Genomic DNA, 22,749 nt, shown 5'->3' on the forward strand with positions numbered 1-22,749 from the left:
AAAAAAAAAAAAAAAAACTTAAAAAGCAACAACATTATTCTGGTTTACCACTTCAAGTGTTCTGCAAAATGCTGCTTTTATTGTTGTTTCTAAGTACTATGTTTTTACTATTTCCTATAACTTAAAAAAAAATACGTGTAGGAGACATACAGGTCTATAGGGTCAATAATCTATCTCATATTTTTCATGCCTAAAATGCAGCTCCAATACTTGATAGCTGTATGAGCTTGGACAGATTTGTAAGAGTCTACAGTAAGAATCATATAAAGAGGCCAGGCGCGGTGGCTCAAGCCTGTAATCCTAGCACTTTGGGAGGCCGAGATGGGCGGATCACGAGGTCAGGAGATCGAGACCATCCTGGCGAACACGGTGAAACCCCATCTCTACTAAAAAAATACAAAAAACTAGCCGGGCGAGGTGGTGGGCGCCTGTAGTCCCAGCTACTCGGGAGGCTGAGGCAGGAGAATGGCGTGAACCCAGGAGGCGGAGCTGGCAGTGAGCTGAGATCCAGTCACTGCACTCCAGCCCGGGAGACAGAGCGAGACTCCATCTCAAAAAAAAAAAAAAAAGAATGATATAAAGAAATCATGGTAAGAAAGGCTGGGCATGGTGGCTCACACCTGTCATCCCAGCACTTTGGGAGGCTGAGGCTGGAGGATCACTTGAGGCCAGGAGTTAGAGAACAGCCTAGTCAACATGGCCAACAGAGAAACCCCATCTCTACCCAAATTACAAAACTTAGTCAGGTGTGGTGGCGCACTCCTGAAAGTCCCGACTACGTGGGAGGCTAAGGCAAGAGAATTGTTTGTGCCTGGGAGGTAGAGGGTGCAGTGAGTTAAGATTGCACTCTGGCCTAGGAGACAAAGCAAGACCCTGTCACCAAAAAAAAAAGAAAGAAAGAAAAATTATGGTAAGAAAATCTCAACAAGGAAGAAAAATAGGAGAAAGAAAAGTCTTTCTTAGCATTTAATTTTCTCATAAATGTTCTAGAAAGCATGAAAATGTAGAAAACTGACCATGCAAATTCTAGTGACATCATCACTTAAGACTTCAGAAATGATACATAATCATCTTGATGACAGACATTAAGGACAAAACATCATAGGTAGGCTACAGGGAAAACAATAAAAAGGTACATCCAGTCTGCTGAAGTAACTACACCTAATTTAGCAGAGAGTTGGTACCCCGACTGATACAAGGTATGAGATTCTTCTTGCCTTTGAGATTCTAGAGCATACTCACAATTTAGCATACAATTCCAGAAGGGTTCACTGACCAACAGAGAAGGTACCTTTCACCAACAAACACTACCAAGTTCAACTAGGCTTAAAGCCCTAGAACTGTGTTGTAAATACAACAGCCAATACACACATATAACTACTGGTGACTTAAAATCCAAACTAAGATATACTCTAAGCATAGTACACAAACCTAATTTCAAAGACAGCACAAAAAGTAAACTATTCCATTAATACCTTCTGTATATTTAATTATATGCTGAAATGATATTTTGGACATACTAAATTTAAAAATATATTACAATTAATTTTGCCTATACATTTAGTTTTTTTAACTTTTTAAATGTGCCTAGAAGAAAATTTTAAATTACATATGTGGCTCACATTATACTTCTACTGGACAGTACTACATTAGATGACAGGAAGAGAGGAAATGAGTCCATAAAAAAACCTAATAGCGATAGCTCCTAGCTTCTCTAGAAATTTGCCTTTTCAGAGACAGTGAGAAACCCAACCAAAGGACATCCTAATGCTACTAATAGTTAATAAAACATTTCCAGTGGAGACTTACATCTCATGGTGCCTATTTTTAATCAGTTTTGGAGATCATGAGATAATGTAAAAGCCATACATATGGCAGAAAATAAACATAGCTTTATGGGTGAAATTTAAAGCATAATCTTTTATTTACTTCCTTAAAAAAATTTGATTTTCTTTATTGAAGTACCAAAAGTACCGTTTTAATTATAAATATAAAGGTTCTTGTGTAAGCAATACCACCCGAAAAAATAACTTTCTGCAATGATGAAAATGTTCTAGATCTATACTGCCCAATACAATAGCCATTGACAATAGCCATCCTTTCCTTCCTGTGAACTTTTGCGGCTTTATCCCACAAAACCAAAACTTTATCACTCTCTGTGGACAAAGTTCTTTACTACTAATTAATTCCAGGGCTCTAATTATTCTAATACAAAGGCTTAGAACATATTGAACCAAACATTTAATCCTATTTTATGTTATATCCAGCAAGAATTTATTATATCCTATTGTATGTCAATATGTATACACATAATGTAATACAGACAGACACATATATATAACATGTAATACTCTATATTGCCTTTTTTTTTTGAGACGAAGTTTCACTCTTGTCGCCCAGGCTGGAGTGCAGTGGCGCGATCTCTGCTCACTGCAACCTCCACCTCCTGGGTTCAAGTGATTCTCCTGTCTCAGCCTCTCAAGTAGCTGGGATTACAGCCATGTGCCACCACACCTGGCTCATTTTTGTATTTTTAGTAGAGACAGGGTTTCACCATGTTGATCAGGCTGGTCTCTAACTCCTGACCTCATGAGTTGCCTGCCTCAGCCTCCCAAAGTGCTGGGATTACAGGTGTGAGCCACCACGTCTACCCTATATTGCCTTTTAAAATTGGAGTTAAAGGTAACTATTTTACATAAATACATCAAAAAAGATTTAACAACATATTTTTTCCATAGAAATCAATTACATATAGTTGAGGGAATGGGGTAAGATTAAAGTATATATTAAAATCAAACATGCTCCCTATTAATGTATTTCCCTCCTATACAATCTCATCTGCCACTTAACAAAACCTCCTATGTCAATATATACGTAAGATACTGAACTAGTTGTCTAAAAAAAGAATTATTTACTAGTATCTTTCTATTCTGTATATCGTCCTAGAAGCATTTAAAACTTTTGCTGAATAAACTTTACTGCACACTCAGCTAAATGGCTACAACAGATTCAACATGACAAAAAGCTTAACCAAACACAATCTTAAGAAAGTCCTTGGCCAGGCGTGGGTGGTGTGTGCCTGTAATCCCAGCTACTCTGGAGGCTGAAGTAGGAGAATCAATTAGGCCTGGAAGTTTGTGGCTGCAATGAGTTATGATTGCGCTACTGCAATCCATCTTGGGCACAAAGCAAGACCCTGTCTCTATTTAAAAAAAAGGGAAAAAAAAGTTCTTATTCAAGATAATCTTATTCAAATGCACTCTCAAACATCACAAGTTCAGAATATCTTTTATAGAAGACTCTAAAACCTGCATTAAGTCAATGGTACTTATTACAACCCATTTACTTGTGGGCTCACTAGAAAACTCAATGTCTGCCATGTGATCCAGTCCCCAGCAATGTAGGAAAACACCTAAACTATTCAAGAAAACACTGGTCATCATTCTTTTAACCAATTAACTGAAGACTGGTTTGTTCCTGTGGTTACTCTTATACTTGTGAGATTCTTTACAGGTAACCTAGCTATATCCCTAGAATTTGATTCCATTTCCTCTCTTTCAGTCCCTAAAGACTGTTCAACAGACAACTACATCACATGTAGGTCCAGATTATCAGAAAATGAGAATTTTTATTTAAAAATTTTAAAGAAAGAAAGAAGATAAAAGGTAAGGAATATTATTTTCTCCTTTGTTCAGGTCAAACTAGTTTCACAGCATAAATTTTCTTTCTTTACAACTCTTGTTCTTTTTTCAGAATACTTATACCAAAAGTGAATTGATTAGTAAACAAAACAGTCTATATGATACTTATGTTTCAGAATGGTCTAGAGACGCATTAATTTATAATTAATCTTTATCTACCTTCCCTGTATCATTCCACTGAATTCAACAGAAAAGAAGTCCCATATCATAACTCAAAGACAGACTTAGTTGCTTGGTTTTCTACTTGCTATTCCATAGAAGGAAAAGGGTAAGAAAGTTCCTGCAAAAAAGAGATTTGAGGACCAGCATTTATCTTTCCAGAATAAAGTCAGTTTTTATACCACAACTATGGTTCAAGAGTAACTCGAAAGAGCATACACTATTTCTGGTAACACTTCACTAATAAAATACAATCTTAATTTAGTTCCCCTCCTAAATGGGTCAGCCCATGGAAAAACACTGGTGCTCAATTACATGGTTAAATAACAAGCAGAATCTGTTGGATTCATGAAAATCTCCAGTTAAAAGTTTTATTTTCGGGCCAGGCACGGTGGCTCAAGCCTGTTAAGCCAGCACTTTGGGAGGCCAAGGCGGGCAGATCATGACGTCAGGAGATCGAGACACAGTGAAACCCTGTCTCTACTAAAAATACTAAAATTAGCCGGGCGTGGTAGCTGACGCCTGTAGTCCCAGCTACTCAAGAGGCTGAGGCAGGAGAATGGCGTGAACCTGGGAGGCTGAGTTTGCAGTGAGCCGAGATCACGCCACTGCATTCCAGCTTGGGTGACAGAGTGAGACTCTGTCTCAAAAAAAAAAAAAAAAAAAAAAAAAAAAAAAAAAAGGGTCGTATTTTCGGCCAGGTGCATTGGCTCATGCCTATAATCCTAGCACTTTGCAAGGCTGAAGAAAGTGGGTAGCTTGAGCTCAGGAGTTCAAGACCAGCCTAGGCAACATGGTGATACCTTGTCTCTACAAAATCTACAAAAATTAACTAGCCGTGGTAGCATGTACCTGTGGTCCCAGCTATGCGGGAGGCTGAGGTGTGAGAATTACTTGAGCCTGGGAGGTTGGGCTGCAATGAGCCATGACTGTGCCACTGCACTCCAACCTGGGTGACAAAGTGAGAGACCTTATCTCAAAAAAAAAAAGTTATATTTTAATTTTTTTTTTTTTAGACAGGGTCTTGCTCTGTTGCCCAGGCTGGAGTACAACAGCACAATCCTAACTCACTGCAGCCTCAATATTCTGGGCTCAAGCGATCCTCTCATCTCAGTCTTCAGAGTGGCTGGGACTACAGGTGTGTGCCACTGTGCCCACCTGTTTTTTTGTTTTTTTTTGTTTTTTTTTTTTTAAAGAGATGGGGGTCTGCAGCCACAAAAAAGAATGAGTTCGGCTGGGCATGGTGGCTCATGCCTGTAATCCCAGGACTTTGGGAAGCCGAGGTGGCGGATTACCTGAGGTCAGGAATTCGAGACCGGTCTGGCTAACATGGTGAAATCCCATCTCTACTAAAAATACAAAAATTAGCCGGGCGTGGTGGCGGGTGCCTATAATCCCAGCTACTCGGGAGGCTGAGGCAGGAGAATTGCTTGAACCCAGGAGGCGGAGGTTGCAGTGAGCTGAAATCGTGCCACTGCACTCCACTATGGGCGACAGAGCAAGACTTTGTCTCAAAAAAAAAGAATGAGTTTATGTCCTTTACAGGGACATGGATGAAGCTGAAAACCATCATCCTCAGCAAACTAACACAAGAACAGAAAACCAAACACCACATGTTCTCACTCATAAGTGGGAGATGAACAATGAGAACACATGTATACAGGGAGGGGAACATCACAGACCGGGGCCTGTCAGGGGATAGGGAGCAAGGGGAGGGAGAGCATCAAGACAAATACCTAATGCATACTGGGCTTAAAATCCAGATGATGGGCTGACAGGTACAGTAAACCACCATGGCACATGTATATATACCTAATTAACAAACCTGCACGTGCTGCTCATGTATCCCAGAACTTCAAAATAAGATCGGAAGAGCACTTTAAATAGGCCGCGCGCACGAAGCTGGGCCTCACGCCCTGTAATCCCAGCACTTTGAGAAGCGGAGGTGGTGGTGGATCAGTGCTGGAGGTCAGTTCAAGACAGCCTGCGCCAAACATGGTGAAACCCTGACTCTACTAAAAACACAAAAATTAGCTGGGTGTGATGGCAAATGCCTGTAATCCCAGCTACTCAGGAGGCTGAGGCGGGAGAATCACTTGAACCTGAGAGGTGGAGGTTGTGGTGAACTGAGATCGTGCCATTGCCCTCCAGCCTGGGCAACAAGAGCAAAACCCCATCTCAAAAAAAAAAAAAAAGGCGCAGTGGCTTATGCCTGTAATCCCAGCACTTTGGGAGGCCGAGGCAGGCAGATCACGAGGTCAGGAGTTTGAGATCAGCCTGGCTAACACGGTGAAACCTCGTCTCTACTAAAAATACAAAAATTAGCTGGGTTGTAGTGGCACACGCCTGTAATCCCAACTACTCGGGAGGCTGAGCAGGAGAATCACTTGAACCCGGGAAGCGGAGGTTGCAGTGGGCTGAGATTGCACCACTGCACTCCAGCCTGGGCAACAGAGTGAGACTCTGTCTCTAAATAAATAAATAAATAAATAAGGCAGATATTGCTAACTGCCTACCCAATATCCATAGCCACTTCTTTGATCTTTGGTATCTATCTATCATCCCTTTCTTCTTACTAACAAAAACTTGATTTTGTTCAGAGCAGCTATTTCCAAATAAAAGATATCTGTTTCTCTTAGTATGGCCAAAGATACGTCAGCTAGAGTTTCCAGAAAATAATTCACTTTCTGACTTAGGTGCCACACTTTCTTCCTCCCTTCCTTTCTCTTCCTGCCTGGAATACACTGTGAGGTCTGCAGGTGTAACACACAGGAGGACCATGAAGATATAAAGATGGCACAGCAGAAAACTCTGGGGAACCTTGAATCCTTGATGACATTACTGAACAGATATACCAGTACTAAACTATCTACCTCCATACTCCTTGCTACTGAGAAAAATCAATCCCTACATAAGCCAAGTAGTTAACGTTTTTCTGTCATTTTCAGCTGAATGCATTCCAAACTTATACAGGTATTTTGTTAACAATAAAGGTTTACGTTAATTTTCAAAGAGGAAAAAAAATGAAAGCACCTTTATTTATCCAGGCTTATCTACTCATCCAGTCTACTAAAACTAAAAAGTTTGAAGAAGAAAAAAAAACTCCAGGTGCACATGAAAAAAGATGTACATATATGACATGAAAGACCTCAAAATGATTACAATCTCAACCAAATGTTCACTTCACATCCTCTTACACCTTTCAGGAAAAATTAGTAAGTTCCCTTTAATTTTCTCTTCCCCACATCCCATCTTAGTTGCCACTGGTTCATCTCTCTTGAAGTCTCACTAACTCAATGACTGCTGGGAACTTAAATCTTTTGACAGACTATACCTTATATTATCTAAATCACAGAGAAGTGTAGTAACCTGAAGGTTTTAATTGCACAGCAGGAGGTATCTATCATAAGTCTTTTGTGCCTCTATCTGCAACTACTCTAACAATTAGTGTCATAAATTTGCTTAATTCATTGCTCAAGAAAATTATAAGCTCTCAAAGAGTAAATGGTCTTACACAGAAAACACAAATTTAGCCGGGCGCGGTGGCTCAAGCCTGTAATCCCAGCACTTTGGGAGGCCGAGACGGGCGGATCACGAGGTCAGGAGATCAAGACCATCCTGGCTAACACGGTGAAATCCCGTCTCTACTAAAAAATACAAAAAACTAGCCGGGCGAGATGGCGGGTGCCTGTAGTCCCAGCTACTCAGGAGGCTGAGGCATGAGAATGGCGTAAACCCGGGAGGCAGAGCTTGCAGTGAGCTGAGATCTGGCCACTGCACTCCAGCCTGGGCGACAGAGCAAGACTCTGTCTCAAAAAAAAAAAGGAAAACACAAATTTAAATTACTTTAATTAAAGGGAACTGAGAGACTGGGAATAAGAAGGGTTAACTTAATCCAAAACATACTCACAGATCACTACCTTTAACAGGTGTTAATGTTACTTAACTTTAATATCAGAGTGCTGGGCATACACTTCCATGCCTAAGGATCTGCTCTCATCCTATATTTTGTCTATCATCCCAAATCAAAATTTAGGCCACTGTATTAAAATATAGCTTATTCCTACTGTAAGGAAATTCTTAGAGTGTAAAGTGGTTTAAAACAAAAAACAAAAAACCTGACTACATCTAGTACTTTGTCACTGATAACCTCCTGAATATGTCTGTATGATATTAGCTTGTTTTATCCCACATTCTCTGTAAAGACACAAAAAGGAACAAATCTAAAGAAATATCACATCAGAATTTAAGATAGCTTACCTTTTATTTATAGGTTTTCATCTTTTCATAAGGCTTTACAAACCACTTGCCAATACGTACAAAATTCCTGTTCATTAAACACCGTTCCAATAGATTGTGAACTGCTTTGAAAAGCAGAGTACGGCATTCATAGGAAAGTCCATTCTCCCACACTCCATCTTCTTCTTCTAAAAGAGAAACGAAGGAAACAGTAAGTAAAATAGTGGCACTATAATCTATTCAAAGCCAAGTAAAAAAGGTTGCAGTTTAAACTCTATATTCATCAACACTAGCTTATCCCAGAATATCAAGCTACAATCACTTCAATGTATCTCTAGACATTAGCAGGTTTCAAAGTTATTCCATAAAGAATAAAAGGTCTAAGTGCCATATATTCTATTAAATTACCTGAAAAGTATTTTCCACCTTATAAAATTTAATGACACCATGAACATACTGAATTGGTTCCTGTATTAATGAAAAGGACGCTTGTTTGCATAACCTGGAAAATATTAAACGCACTCTATACCTACGATACCAATTTCTAAGCTGGCTCACTTGTTACTTTGTCCTAATTCCCCCAATCATTCAACCTGCCAAAAAAATTAGCCAGTTAATAAAGTCAAAACATTTCATGTCCATCAGCATTCTAATCCATGACTCTACTGTAACACTAAGTGATGAATAAAAAGGAAGCTGTTGGCACAGAGCCTAACAAGCAGTGCACTATCAGCCACCTTTAGGTCTCATTTCAACCAAAGTATTCCCATGATTATTATTCAGTATAGGATCCTTTACTTGGGGGAGAAATTTAAAAATTTAAAGACTCAAATTGTAAATGGCACTTCTGTCATATAAAATTATAGCTATCTTCACTAACTACACAGCTTCAATTTTGCCAGCAAATCTATTAATCACTCCAAGTTAATTTACCAAAAAAACATTAACACAGTCATTTTGAGATAAGTCTGGATGTAGGTCAGAAAAAATTTTTTTCATACTCTATCCATTTCATATCTGTCACAAAGCATTTAATAAATCGTGCTACAAATAATGATACTGCTTCAGCATTTTAACTTTCATTACAAGATTTTAAATTGCTTAGTCTAAATATAATTAACTCTCCTTCTATAGACTATATACCTTTATAAACATTTTATAAATATGGGTTATCTGTGTTCAATGTTTAAGTAAAAGTAAAATAAAAGACAAACCTTTCTCAATTCAACACCAAAATGCATACATTATACCCACAGAAAATAAGACACAATATGAGCTTTCGAATAAAAGCAAAGACATGTATTAAGAATTATACATGGTTTATATGCACAACTTACACAACAAATGGGTAGAACAAACACTAATTAAAAAGCACGACAGTGGACTTTAACTGCACTAGAAATTCCGTGCTACTACAAAGATTAAAGTTGATTTTATGTTTTTTTCCTAAAAAAAACAACTAATTCTTTCAAAGCAACTAATTCTATTTTATTTCATTTCATTTTAAATAAGCCTTAGGCTGGGCACAGTTGCTCACACCTGTAATCCCAGCACTTTGGGAGGCTGAGGTGGGAGGATCACCTGAGGTCAGGAGTTCAAGACCAGCCTCGCCAACATGGTGAAACCCCATCTCTACTAAAAATACAAAAATTAGCCAGGCGTCATTGGGCAGCCCTGTAATCCCAGCTACCCGGGAGGCTAAGGTGGGAGAATCACCTGAGAGGGAGAGGTTACAGTGAGCCAAGATCGTGCCACTGCACTCCAGCCTGGGACAGAGTGAGATTCAGTCTCAAAAAAAAAAAAAGTAAGCTTAGGGGGAAAAAAGTGGAGTAAGTTTTAGAAAATGACAATATATCAGAATGGGAATAGAAGAATTTTTTAAGTCTAATATTAATCATAAATATTAAATATGAAAAATTCACATTCTATTATATCAAAGACACTGTTATCTACTTTCATTTAAAACCAAAGCATTTATGGGTTTCACTTTATTTTTATTTATTTATTTATTTTTTTTGAGACGGAGTCTTGCTCTGTTGCCCAGGCTGGAGGGCAGTGGCCGGATCTCAGCTCACTGCAAGCTCCACCTCCCGGGTTCAGGCCATTCTCCTGCCTCAGCCTCCCGAGTAGCTGGGACTACAGGCACCTGCCACTTCGCCCAGCTAGTTTTTTGTGTTTTTTAGTAGAGACGGGGTTTCACCGTGTTAGCCAGGATGGTCTCGATCTCCTGACCTCGTGATCCGCCCCCTCAGCCTCCCAAAGTGCTGGGATTACAGTCTTGAGCCACGGCACCCGGCCAAGGGTTTCACTTTATTAAAGAAAATATTAGACTAGGAGAATAGAGAAGTGGCACAAAGTGACTTCACTTTAATTAATGAAACGTCTAGATCACAAGCATATTTGTGAGTTGATAACAAAAAAAGAGAAAATAATCTTTCTCAATTGATCTGCTTTCAATTTAATGAGGTCCTACCATTTCAAAATTAAACAGCTACATTAAGACTTTTACCTCAAATTATGAGACTTATGACTACTAGAATATACATGTTCTTAATTCCAACAGAATTATGTTAGGAATATCTCCCAATTCTTCACCTCTGTATAATCAATTTAGTATCTTTTATTTTTATTACCTTTTATTTCAAAAATCACTACCTTCTGATAGTTACAACACTTGTTCTACAGAAGAAGCCACTACCAACATCTTTTTTCTATCTAAGTTTTAAAGCATCAAAGACCCAAGACACAGTTACCATTTGTAAGTATCAAAAGTTGTATAGTTGTTACAAACTTCGAATAAATTATTCATTTAAAACTAGAGAATGACTTTGCCTTCTTCCCAAAAACAGTAAATAAAAAAATCTGCTTTTGGGGAGGCTGAGGACAGGTATGGTGGCTCATGCCTGCTGTCAGGGAGGCTTAGGCCAGGTGTGGTGGCTCATGCCTGTAATCCCAGCACTTTAGGAGGCCGAGGCAAGTGGACCACTTGAGGCCCGGAGTTCGAGACCAGCCTGGCCAACATGGCAAAACTCCATCTCTACTAAAAATATAAAAATTAGCCGTGCATGGCACAGCTGTAGTCCCAGCTACTCAAGGGGCTGAGGCATGAGAATCACTTGAGCCCGAAAGGCAGAAGTTGCAGTGAGCTGAGATCACGCCACTGCACTCCACTGTGGGAGCGACATAGTGAGACTCTGACTCAAAAAAAAGAAAAAAAAAAAACTTCGCAATAGTAAAAGCTAAAACACAATAATTTATAAATTTTCACATGAAATTCTGAAAATTGTATGGTTTTATTTTGTAAAATCTATTTCAATTAAACCCGCAGTTAAATGAATTAAGAATATTTAATGTGAGGCCATGCGCGGTGGCTCATGCCTATAATCCTAGCACTTTGGGAGGTCGAGGCAGGCGGATCATCTGAGGTCAGGAGTTCAAGAACAGCATGGCCAACACACCGAAACCCCATCTCTACTAAAAACACAAAAATTAGCTGGGCGAGGTGGCATGCACCCGTAGTCCCAGCTCTCCGGGAGGCTGAGGCAGGAGAATCACTTGAACTGGGTGGCAGAGGTTGCAGTGAACCAAGATCCTGCCACTGCATTGCATTCCAGCCTGGTGACAGAGCAAGACTCTATCTCAAAAAAAAAAAAAAAAAAAAGGGAATATTGAATGTGGTTTAGAAAAGTAGTCAGTATTAATCTTCAAGCATCTCTCCCTCATTATTCTAATGCTTTCAAAGGGCATGGGCATCTTATGTCCCCAATGCCCAAAATTCTCATTAACACTAAATGGGAGCTATGCATAAACAAACAAGTAGAGACCACCTGTTGAGGTTTTCTAAACCCAACATATCTCTGAAGTATATCTTCATCTATATGGCAAGTGACTAAGCAACCATTACACTAAAGTAATATAATTTCATATTTTGTTGCTGAGAAAAATGAGAATAAGTCCTAATAATGCTCAATAAAAAGTCTGAAGGTTTTTGATTTTCTTGGGAATCACTTAGAAACAAGAAGCCTACGGAGCCAAGCTTCTAATATGCTGACAATCTAATAATCTTAATAAAAGTACTCTCTACATGTTGTATTCAGATATGAAAAGTGAAATGGTACAACCAACTCACCCAAGGAATAGTGATATGCACTATTTACACTAATTGAAACAAGTTATTGAATCTCAACACCAGCATTATAATAGGGAGGGGAAGGAGAAGGGAACACCTAGCTCTTCTGAACTTAACCAGAGCCTAATAGAAAAAGTCTGCTTAATCCATTTAAATAGTTTCCTCCTCTAGCCAGGTGCAATAACTCATGCCTGTAATTCCAACTACTTGGGAAGCTAAGACAGAAGGATCACTTGAAGCTAGGAGTTCAAGACTAGCCTGGCAACACAGGAAGACCCTGACTCCAAAAAAACTTTTTTTTAGTTAGTGGGGCATAGTAGCACCTGCCTGTAGGCCCAGCTGCTGGGGAAGCTGAGGTGGGAGGATTGCTTCAGTCCAGGAGTTGGAGGCTGCAATGAGCTATGATTAAGCACTGTAGGCTGAGTGACAAAGTGAGACCTCCATCTCTACAAAAAAAAAAAATTCTTCCTCTTGTAGCTCTATGTCCAGAGAAAACAAAGTTTTCAACTCTGCATTCTTAGTACTTTTCTGTTACTATCAGCATTACAATTCTTAATCATCAGTGTTTCTTGAAATTTTCATGGATGATTTATTGGAAGAAAACACAAATGCTAAATTTGATTACCGTATTTTCTTCCTGAACATACAGAATACAGTAGTGCCAAAGCATGTGATAAGTCATCAAAATAATTCTCCATCAATAGGGAAAAAAAATCACAACCAAAAAAGCAAATACACCATGCACTCAACATTTTTCTCAAAACTGGCATCTTTAAATATCTCTACAGTGGTAAAAAACGAATCTTCTCCTATACAATTTTGCTAAACTATTAAAATGTAACATATGCTAATGAATGGCTCAAAAATTAACATGGTAGAAAATACCATGTAGTTCCTGAAATAAAGAGAAATGTTTAAATGCTAGATCAGTGTTTCTCCTGAATAATCATTAATAACCAACACATTCAACAAATGTACTGAGAGCCTTAAGTTGGCTGCATCATTATCTATGGCAAAACTTGAAAAACTGATTTAAGAACAGCATAGTATGTTATGTTTGACTTGAAAACTTAGAAAATACACTTGATCAAAAAGAACAGTATGCAGCAAATGAAGTTGTCACCTAGGAGACTAGCCAATTTGAAGAGTCAGACCACATCACAAGTTAATTTTACAACAGTAGAAATGAATTACTCTCTTTAGATTACCTGGGGCACAAAACAATGTTTTAGTTTGGCTGGGACTAGATTCCTATGCCTGGCTGTTTATCTATCTGTCAATCCGATTAACATCTGTCATTTAAGGTTAAAGTCCACTACAGTTAATATCCTTCAATAAAAATATCCAAAATTAAATTCAGAACAATAGTCCACTTAATTTGAGCACTATTCATTATGATAAAATTCTGGTATAATAAAACTATCTGAACATGTTACTAAAATCTACTTTACAGACCTCAGGAGCCAGGAAAAGAAGAAATATTTTAGCCCTGAGTTTTTTTAGTTCACAAGGTATCAGTTTTCTCAAAGAGTCTCATCACAGTCTAACTTGCTATGATTTTTTTAAGATGACAAACGGGAGAGGACGCAGTTTTGCTTTTATTTTATTTAAAGGGGAAGAATAAAAGTCAATGATGACAGCAATTGAATTCCAAAAACGTTAGAACACAGAATAAAAATATGTAGAAAACTCTCCTTCAAGACACAATGAAAATGAAACAATCTTGCTCTGAAGCAAATTAACAGTACACTTAAAAGTACCAGTCCTACCCACTAGAGATTTTTGACCAGAGGGACTCAGCTAAGATTTTCCCATCACCCATTTTATGCCTCTTTTACCCACTATCACACAACCATAAACAAAGCTACAAAATTTAATTTTTTTTAAAAAGGGGCCGGGCATGGTGGCTCATGCCTGTAATCCCAGCACTTTCGGAGGCTGAGGCAGGCAGATCACCTGAGGCCAGGAGTTCCAGACCAGCCTGGCCAACATGGCAAAACCTCTACTAAAATCTCTACTAAAAATACAAAAATTAGCCGGGCATGGAGGCACATGCCTGCAGTCCCAGCAACTCGGGAGGATGAAGCAAAATCGCTTGAACCTGGAAGGCAGAGGTTGCAGTGAGCCAAGATTGCCCCACTATACTCCAGCCTGGGCGACAGAGCAAGACTTCATCTCCAAAAAAAAGAAAAAAGAAAGAAAAAAGCTGTAACCCCAAAGGAGTTTTATTTTCTAATCTTTTTGTATCAAAACATATCCACACCGATTCAACTAATCATTATCCTATAGAGGATAAAACAAAAAGTAAGAAAATCATCTATGTTTGGCTTTGGAATTCAGGAGATTTTTTTTTTAACAAATATCTTTCCAAATGTTATAGTTAGGCTAATACTAGTTAGCACAAATCCTGATCCAAAAATCACCCGGCCTCTGCAAATTACTTTGCTCAACAGTATTGACTTACTGCTACAAAATGAGTAACTGAGGGTTTAAAGTATGTATTAAATCAGATTTGATTTGCTGTAATGGATCTCTGCCAGTTAGCAATATAAGTTTACATTCTATTTCTACACATCAGCTAAACTTGAAAGGAAGGTAACCCAAACAAATGCTAAGTGACATAAGAGAGACTGAAATTTAAAATGCACTATGGAATCTGAGCAGACTCTTCAGAACTGTCGAAATCATCAAAACCAAGGAAAGTCTAAGAAACTGTCACAGTCTAGCAAAGCCTAAGGAGACATGACAATATAATACGGGTATCTTAAGATGAGATCCTAGGAAAGAAAAGAGATATTAGGCAAAAAAAAAAAAAAAAAAAAAAAAAAGAAATCCAAATATATACTTTAGTTAATAATAAAGTATCAATATGGTTCATATTAATTTTTTTTTTTTTTTTTTTGAGATGGAGCTTGCCTGTCACCCAGGCTGGAGTGCAGCTGGCCGCATCTCCAGCCAGCGCAAGCTCCGCCTCCCGGGTTCACGCCATTCCCTGCCCAGCCTCCGAGTAGCGGGACTACAGGCGCCCGCCACCACGCCCGGCTAGTTTTTTTTATATTCAGTAGAGACGGGGTTCAGCCGTGTTAGCCAGGATGGTCTCGACTCCTCGACCCTTCATGATTGCCCGTTCGGCCTCCCAAAGTGCTGGGATTACAGGCTTGAGCCACCGCGCCCGGCCCATTAGTTAATTTTTTAAAATACATTGCATGACACAAAGAAGCTAAGGAGGTTAAATAAACGCAATTCTGTATTTCTGTTATTGAATATTCCAGTTAAGAAAAACAGAATTCTAATCTTTGAAAAAAGAATTGTTTCCCTCTTCCCCCACTACCAAGAAAACGAGGGCAATATTATCACCATAATCAAAAACACTTCAGTAACAAGATGTGGTGTGTGCTGACCCAAACAGAAGGACACTGTCTGTGAAGAGCAGGCTCAAGCTAAATTAACCAGCTTTTTAGTTACCACCTGGGTCCTTCCGGTACCCCTTTCCTCAGTGCTACACCTCCACTTGGAGCTCAGGACTGCCTCCAGCAGCTGATGCTACCCTGTACTGTCCAGCTGCTCTCTTCTCAGGGGAGCTTAAAAGAAGGAAATAGAGTGCCACAGATGGGAAGAAATGAAAAAGGGGTTAGCTAGAGAGACAGAGGCAGACTAATTACCCCAAGAGGGAGGCAGACGCTGTCCCCAGAGCAAAGAAAAGGGCAAGACAAATATATTCCATCTGAAAAGATCTTATTATTCTTTAAGATACGTCTGATTTAAGTAACAACATTCTTAACAACAGGTTTTATTAAAAAAAAAAAAAGCTAAAACATATAAATACCACTGACTATGCAAACTAAAACAGTACAAGACAAGCTTTGGAACAATAAATACGATCACATACCACTCCTAATTGTATTTCAGTTTACTATTTCAATCACTTCACTTTAATAAATTTTTAAAAGTTATTTACGCCCGGCGCAGTGGCTCACGCCTGTAATCCTAGCACTTTGGGAGGCCGAGGCGGGTAGACAGACTGCGCTCAGGAGTTTGAGACCAGTCTGGGGAACACGGTGAAATCCTGTCTCTACTAAAAATACAAAAAATTAGCCGGGCGTGGTGGCGGGCGCCTGCAGTCCCAGCTACTCAGGAAGCTGAGGCAGGAGAATGGCGTGAACCCAGGAGGCAGAGCCTGCAGTGAGCCAAGATCGCACCACTGCACTCCAACCTTGGCGAAAGAGACTCTGTTTCAAAAAAAAAAAAACCAACCTCCCCAAAATTACTTTCATTCACGTTCAAGATCGCTATCTTTTTCTTTTTTTTTTTTTTGAGACAGAGTCTTACTGTGTTGCTCAGGCTGGAGTGCAGTGGTGAGATCTCAGCTCACTGCAACCCCCGTCTGCCGGGATCAAGTGGCCTCCCGAGTAGCTGGGACTACAGGCACGTGCCACCATGCCCAGCTAATTTTTGTGTTTTTAGTAGAGGCGCTGTTTCACCATGTTGGTCAGGATGGTCTCTATCTCCTGACCCTGCGATCTGCCTGCCTCAGTCTCCCAAAGTGTTGGGACTACAGGCGTGAGCCACTGTGCCCAGCTGATCACTCTCTATTTTAAAGGTACAAGTAACTACGATTTTTGAAAATTATGCTAAAAATCAAAGCTAAACTAGAGAAAAACGTTTAAGACTGTAACCTAGTTTCAGTGGAGAAAACATATCTGACTGGTAACATAAAACCTAGAAGAAAAAACTGACTTTTAACAATATACATCAAAGCAGCTCACATCTAACTTTAATAGTCTTTTAACTTTCACAATATTATTTCTATTATGGTAAAACTAGGCCAGGTGCAAGGGCTCACACTTGTAATCCCAGCACTTTGGGAGGTTAAGATGGAAGGATCACTTCAGTTCATGAGTTCAAGACCAGCCTGGTCAACATAGCAAGACCCCATCTCTACTTAAAAAGAAAAAAAGAAAAAAAACATTATATATCTCTTAAAATTATCTTTGATTCTACAAAGTGTATTTCATGAAATCTTTAAAAAAGATCTGTTTAGTCTGTTTAGATGCTCTGCCAACTTTATTAAGAAGACCAAAGCCCCTAAGTCAGCATCATAGTTTTATCGATAATTATGTTTTATCAACAAATATATTTTATCAATAGTTTATAGTTTTTCAACACTGTTATACAGTCTCCAAACATTCTAGTAAGGTGATAACTCAAATACTATATCCAAGTCAATGAAAGAAAATAGAGGCTGGCAGACTTAGCTTTTGGCATGATTAGAAAGCACTGTCTTGCTAAAACTACTATATATACATACATCATGTATACGTATATGTATATACATATACACATCATTTTACACATTTAGAACTACATTAAATACAAAGAACTAAGGACTAGAAAAACTACAAAAGCTGGAAAGCTTTCTTGAAGAAATGCAATCACTCTCAAAAATAGTAATTAACACGGGAGAATATGTTCATTAGAATGTGAAAAGCAATTATCAAAACATACAAATGTAACACGTACATTCCTACATAAATGTTGGTCTTACTAAGTACCAGTTCAAGATACAGACACCTAGAATACATTCTATCCAGAAATAAAATAGATCCTATAGGTCATAGGGACAATAACAAAAACTTTAGAGTACTCAATTTCAAACAAGAACTTTAAAAAAATTATCTAGAAATCCTAAATTTATCTGTCAAGAATCATTATCAAACTATCTTACTGAAGTCTTCGGAACCTTATAGCATACAACCAATCATTTACATTCCTATTATCTAAGATTCAGTTAATACTGACTTTGACAGTTTAAAGCTTCAGTAATTACTATGAAAAGCTATAGTTTCTCTTTCTAAAGTAGCATTTGGTCCTAAAAGTCAAGAAAATAAGGAAGTAATCACATTGATTTGCTCATAATAAAATTGTTTGTGTAACCTTTTAGATTATGATCCCATGTCCTATGAAAGCTAAACAAGTTGGCACTTGTCTCTTATTATGTTTGACAGAACAGTAAGTATATGAGTCACTTTCCAAAAATAACTAAATTAACATATGCCTTCATATGTTAATCAAATAGCACAAATGACAATAACAAAATACTTACATACCTTAAAACACGCATATACACACACACAAACACAAGGATAGTTACATTTCCAGTACTTTTAGAATCATCTGCCCATTTAATGCAAAAGACTCAACTTTGACAGTGGATGAAGTGACTCAAAAGTTACATCTGGCTTCAAAACTATTACATGACTTTGTTAGGAACTCTGTTTCCTGATTCCATTTTTTGAGATTAATGTAGCATGCCTTCCTTGGACCCTAACTACCGGTGAGAAATTAAGAAGAGAGGTGGTAAAAGGAGAAAGTCATTCAAGCCTAAAAAACGCAGCTATAACATGGATAATTTAAGTAAAATAAAATAATCATGGTGAAATAAAACATGAAGCTCAATTTTTATCTGGCCTCCTAAGTGTCTCACAAAAACAAACTTAATTTGTAATACAAATGACATTCTGGGAGAAGTATACAATGTTGCCGTATCATTAATTAGAAATGGAAAGTTTCTTTCACCTGATAAGTCATGGTGAATAAGGTCAGCAAAATTGGGGTCTTCACCCCACCAAAATATCCACAATTCTCTTCTTCCAGGTCTTTGATCTCGCCGCCAAACACCAAGTACATCTGCCTTAAGGCAGCGACTAAAACTGCTCAAAATGGGGTCTTCTTCTGTCACAGGAAACAGAATAGGGGCAGAAGTTGGGCCTTGCCATACATATTTTTTCCATTTAATTCCCGTCAAGTCAGCCTGAAGGAAAGAAAGCATAATGTTTTATTATTGCATATTCACTCAAAGTCAAAAGTACTCCATACGATGCCTCCTATTTCATTAAGACATTACAATTTTTCAATGTATGCTTGAGCTACTGAATGCAAATTAGAACCAAAAAAAAAAAAAGACTTTATAATTCAATAACCAACAATTTTAGGGAGAACACAGTTAAAAATTAACACCACCATGTCACTGAATAGCAAGCAAATATGTACTCCAAGTAGAAATAAAAGAAACTGAATGAAGTTAAATATAGACACACACTTCAATATGCAAACAGAGTACATTTTTCTCTGTCCTAAATGGTCACATTTACTCATTGGTGTCAAACGTTTAACTGAAAATCAATTATTAAAGACCCTATCATGGGTTTTTATTCCACATTTACAGAAATAATGTATCTAATGAAAAGACATCTGAATAAGTCCTGAAAAAATCTATGTTAATTCTTCACACATACCCCTGTCGGAAAAGTCAAATAGCTGCTCACAAAGAACTGTCAGATTTGTGCTAGTCTATCTTCAAAGAGCCTGATCCTAAAAGTACCAAAAATAGACTGAGTTGGATAAGATAGAATACAAAACCTGGTGTATGTCTTATTATATGTGAAGAGATGCTGATTAATGGACATTGAAAAGAAAAACATGCTGTAGAAGAGGAGAGAGTATGAAAGATCTCAATTTAGCATGCAGAAAGAAATTCAAGAGGAATTCAATAATTTAATCTAACTTAAAGGAGCAAAGCATAAGGTGCCAAAAATGAAACTGCTGATACATGACTGGCAGTTTACACTTGCCAACTAGTTGTGCTCCGCCCACTTAACTCACTTACCTATCATATACTCTTAATATTTCTCATAGCACAAAGGAGAAAATGAAAAAATAAAGTCACCCAAACTTAAAGTCATTGATGAAGCTCAGCAACTGTCCCACACAGGCCAAGTTATTTGCAACAGTTGGTACTTGTGAAAGTCTTAACTGCTGGATGTTACCAGACCTGGGCTAACCTACACAATAGTCATCCCTACACCCAGCTTCTCTGGACTTTTCATTTCAATCAAACAAGGGAGCAGCCTGCTCAAAACATTCTGAAAAAGCAACCAAAACACAATAAATATAGAAACAGTGCAAAACCACAGCACCTCGTCCATCAGCCCCCTTCACTCGCACAAAAAAAATTACGTTCTAATAAAAGTAAGATGGCTAGAAATTGTCAAAAATGGCAAACTGTTTTCAAAGTTTAAAAAGAAAACATATGAAATGGCACCTACTGGTTTTTACAGAGACATCTTAAGTCACCCAAGGAAGAAACTAACCTTGCGTTAGTTTGACTCATACAAAAAAAATGTAAAACGAAGACAGGTTTCTGAGGCATAAGTTCTGGGGTCCTGTTTACATAGGGAAACCAAATTAAAAGGGTGAGACATAAAGGCGGTGGGGAGCAGGGGCAATAATAGAAAGTGTGAAGCTGGGATACAAGGCCAATAAGCAGAAAAGCAACAGTTAAGCAAGACAGAGGAAAAGGTTACTGTCCTGCCAGATAAGGAGCTCAAGTTGAGGACGAGACTACGGCGAAGAGGAGAGTCCGAAAGAAAACGAGAAAAAATGCCAACACTCCCCAAACAGAGCCCGGGACCGTGGGAGAGCGAACGCTGTCTCCCGGGGTTGGCCGCGGAGCTTCGCAGGGCGCCGGATCCGGCTGGGCCTCGCCCGGGGACTCGGGCATCTGGACCAGACCCGGCCCCCTCCCCCACGGCCCAAGGGCGCACCTCGCGGCCCCCCTCCCTCGGTGCCCGCCGGCCCCGGCACTCACCAGGCAGAAGAGGTTACAGTGACAATCTTCCAGGCTGGCCCCGTTCGGCACGAAGGAGGCACTCATCGTCCCTCACAGCAGCCGCCGCCGGCACCACAACCCACCATCCGCCATTACCGCCGCCTCCGACCAGAGAGAGAAACACAGACACCGGGGAGGGCGTGGGGGGGTAGTAGTTGGGGGCGGTGGAAGAGGAGGCCGCCGGGCGCCCGCCCCTCCCACCCACCCCCCGCCGCCGCCGCCGCCGCCGCGAGCAGCCCCGCCGCCCGCCGGCACCCAGCGCCGGCCGAGGGCGGAGGGCGGGGAGGCGCGCCGCGCTCGCCCTGGCGGCGCCGGACTGCGGAGCCCGCAGACGCTCGTCCTTCTCTGGGAGACGGAGGGGATGTGTGCCCCTACCACAAGAAAAATAATAAATTACACAATAAATAATCAAAAACGAGTCCGAGACGGCAGAGCCCAAGCCCTGGAAGGTTCTCCCGGGCGGGGAGGCGCCCACACAGGGGCGGGAAGGGCGAGAACCGGGAGAGAAGCCCAGGCCCCCGGCCCGGCAGCGGCGATGAACCCTAAGCCCAGAGTCTCCTCAGCGGCGGAGGTGGTGGCGGCGTCTGCGGGCTCAGACCATTCTCTGGCTCTGTCTTCGTGTCGTCCCTGGGCCGAGCCGGCCTAACGTCTGCCCTCCTGCGGCCTCACCCGCTGGACGCCGTAGTCTCCCCCATTTTGTGGGCCCAGCGGGCGGTGTTTTTCCCCCTTTAATCCGAATTCACGGGTTTTCCCTTCGCTTTAATGGCGGCCACAGGGACCAGCTCGCCCTCTCTGCTCACCCATTGGCCGCCTTGAGGTCACGTGGGCCCGGGCTCCGTGGGGAGGGGGAGAGAGAAGTGAGCGAGGGAGGGCCGGGAAGCTTTCGGCCGAGGCGGTGAGCCCCGGGGACGGGGCAGCCAGCTGGTGGCCACTAACATAGCGCCACCTGCTGGGTGCCCTGGCCAGTGTAAAATGACCCGTGGCCCTGGCCCTGTCTTTGCGGGGAAATTTACAGTCCAGGAAGGTTCATTTCACAAATCAATGGGAATTACGTGGAAATCAGTTTGAGTTCTTTGGAAGAGAAAGTATTGGCAAAAATTCCGAGACATTCTCATTTATTTCGCGAGGCCGCTGGGGTGCAGGCGCAAACCTCTGGATTTGGGAGTCAGACGATCTGGATGGGGACGAGACTCCACCACCTAAAAGTTGTGATATGAAGATAGAAACTTAAGAAACAAAATATTGCCCTGTAGTTAATAGACTGGGAATTAGAGGCACACTCCCTGGGTTCCAAGCTTGAGCAAATCACTTCCTGCTCTGTGTCTGTTTCCTCGTCTGTAAAACGGGGAAAACATACCCCTTACCCCACAAGCTTATTGTAATGAGTTAATGCAAATTAAGCAGGTAGCCCAGGGCCTTGCACAGATAAGCACTGTTAAGAGTTAACTATTATTGTTGTCATCATTACCTCATACAGTTATTGTGAGAAGCAGGAGAACTAGTATATGTAAAGGTCTCACTACTTTTTTGTTGTTGTTGTTGACTTCTGTCTCTCTAGTACCTAAAAAAAGATACCTAGCACACAGTAGGTGCTTCATATTTGTATATTTACAAATGAGTGGGTGGTAAGAAGTAAGAACCAAACAAAAGGTTCATTCTCTTTCCCATAAAACACCCAGTGCTTGGATGGGTTACACTTCAATATAAAAGTTCAAAACAGTTTCTCTGACGGTTTTAGGATGGCAAGAAAGAAGAAGAAAAAGATGATTCAGAAGTTAGAAATATCAGTGAGTTAGGACTTACTGTAATTTTATGTAACTATTACAGATACATAATTATGTATTATGTATTAT

The 22,749-nt window shown here is 40.1% G+C and overlaps 1 protein-coding gene across 1 annotated transcript in view; it reads right to left on the minus strand.

Annotated features, from left to right (window-relative positions):
* The window catches only part of MED13 (mediator complex subunit 13), a 124,862-nt gene extending 103,782 nt beyond the window's left edge, over window positions 1-21,080 (minus strand). The window contains 4 exon segments of the mRNA XM_017875238.1: window positions 8,121-8,138; window positions 8,140-8,287; window positions 18,805-19,039; window positions 20,876-21,080. Coding sequence (XP_017730727.1) covers window positions 8,121-8,138; window positions 8,140-8,287; window positions 18,805-19,039; window positions 20,876-20,941 — 467 coding nt within the window. The 5' untranslated portion in view covers window positions 20,942-21,080.
* Window positions 21,081-22,749: the final 1,669 nt, after the last annotated feature.

This window comes from Rhinopithecus bieti, unplaced genomic scaffold (assembly GCF_001698545.2).
Source record: "Rhinopithecus bieti isolate Rb0 unplaced genomic scaffold, ASM169854v2 scaffold_9978, whole genome shotgun sequence".
Taxonomy (NCBI): Eukaryota; Metazoa; Chordata; class Mammalia; order Primates; family Cercopithecidae; genus Rhinopithecus; species Rhinopithecus bieti.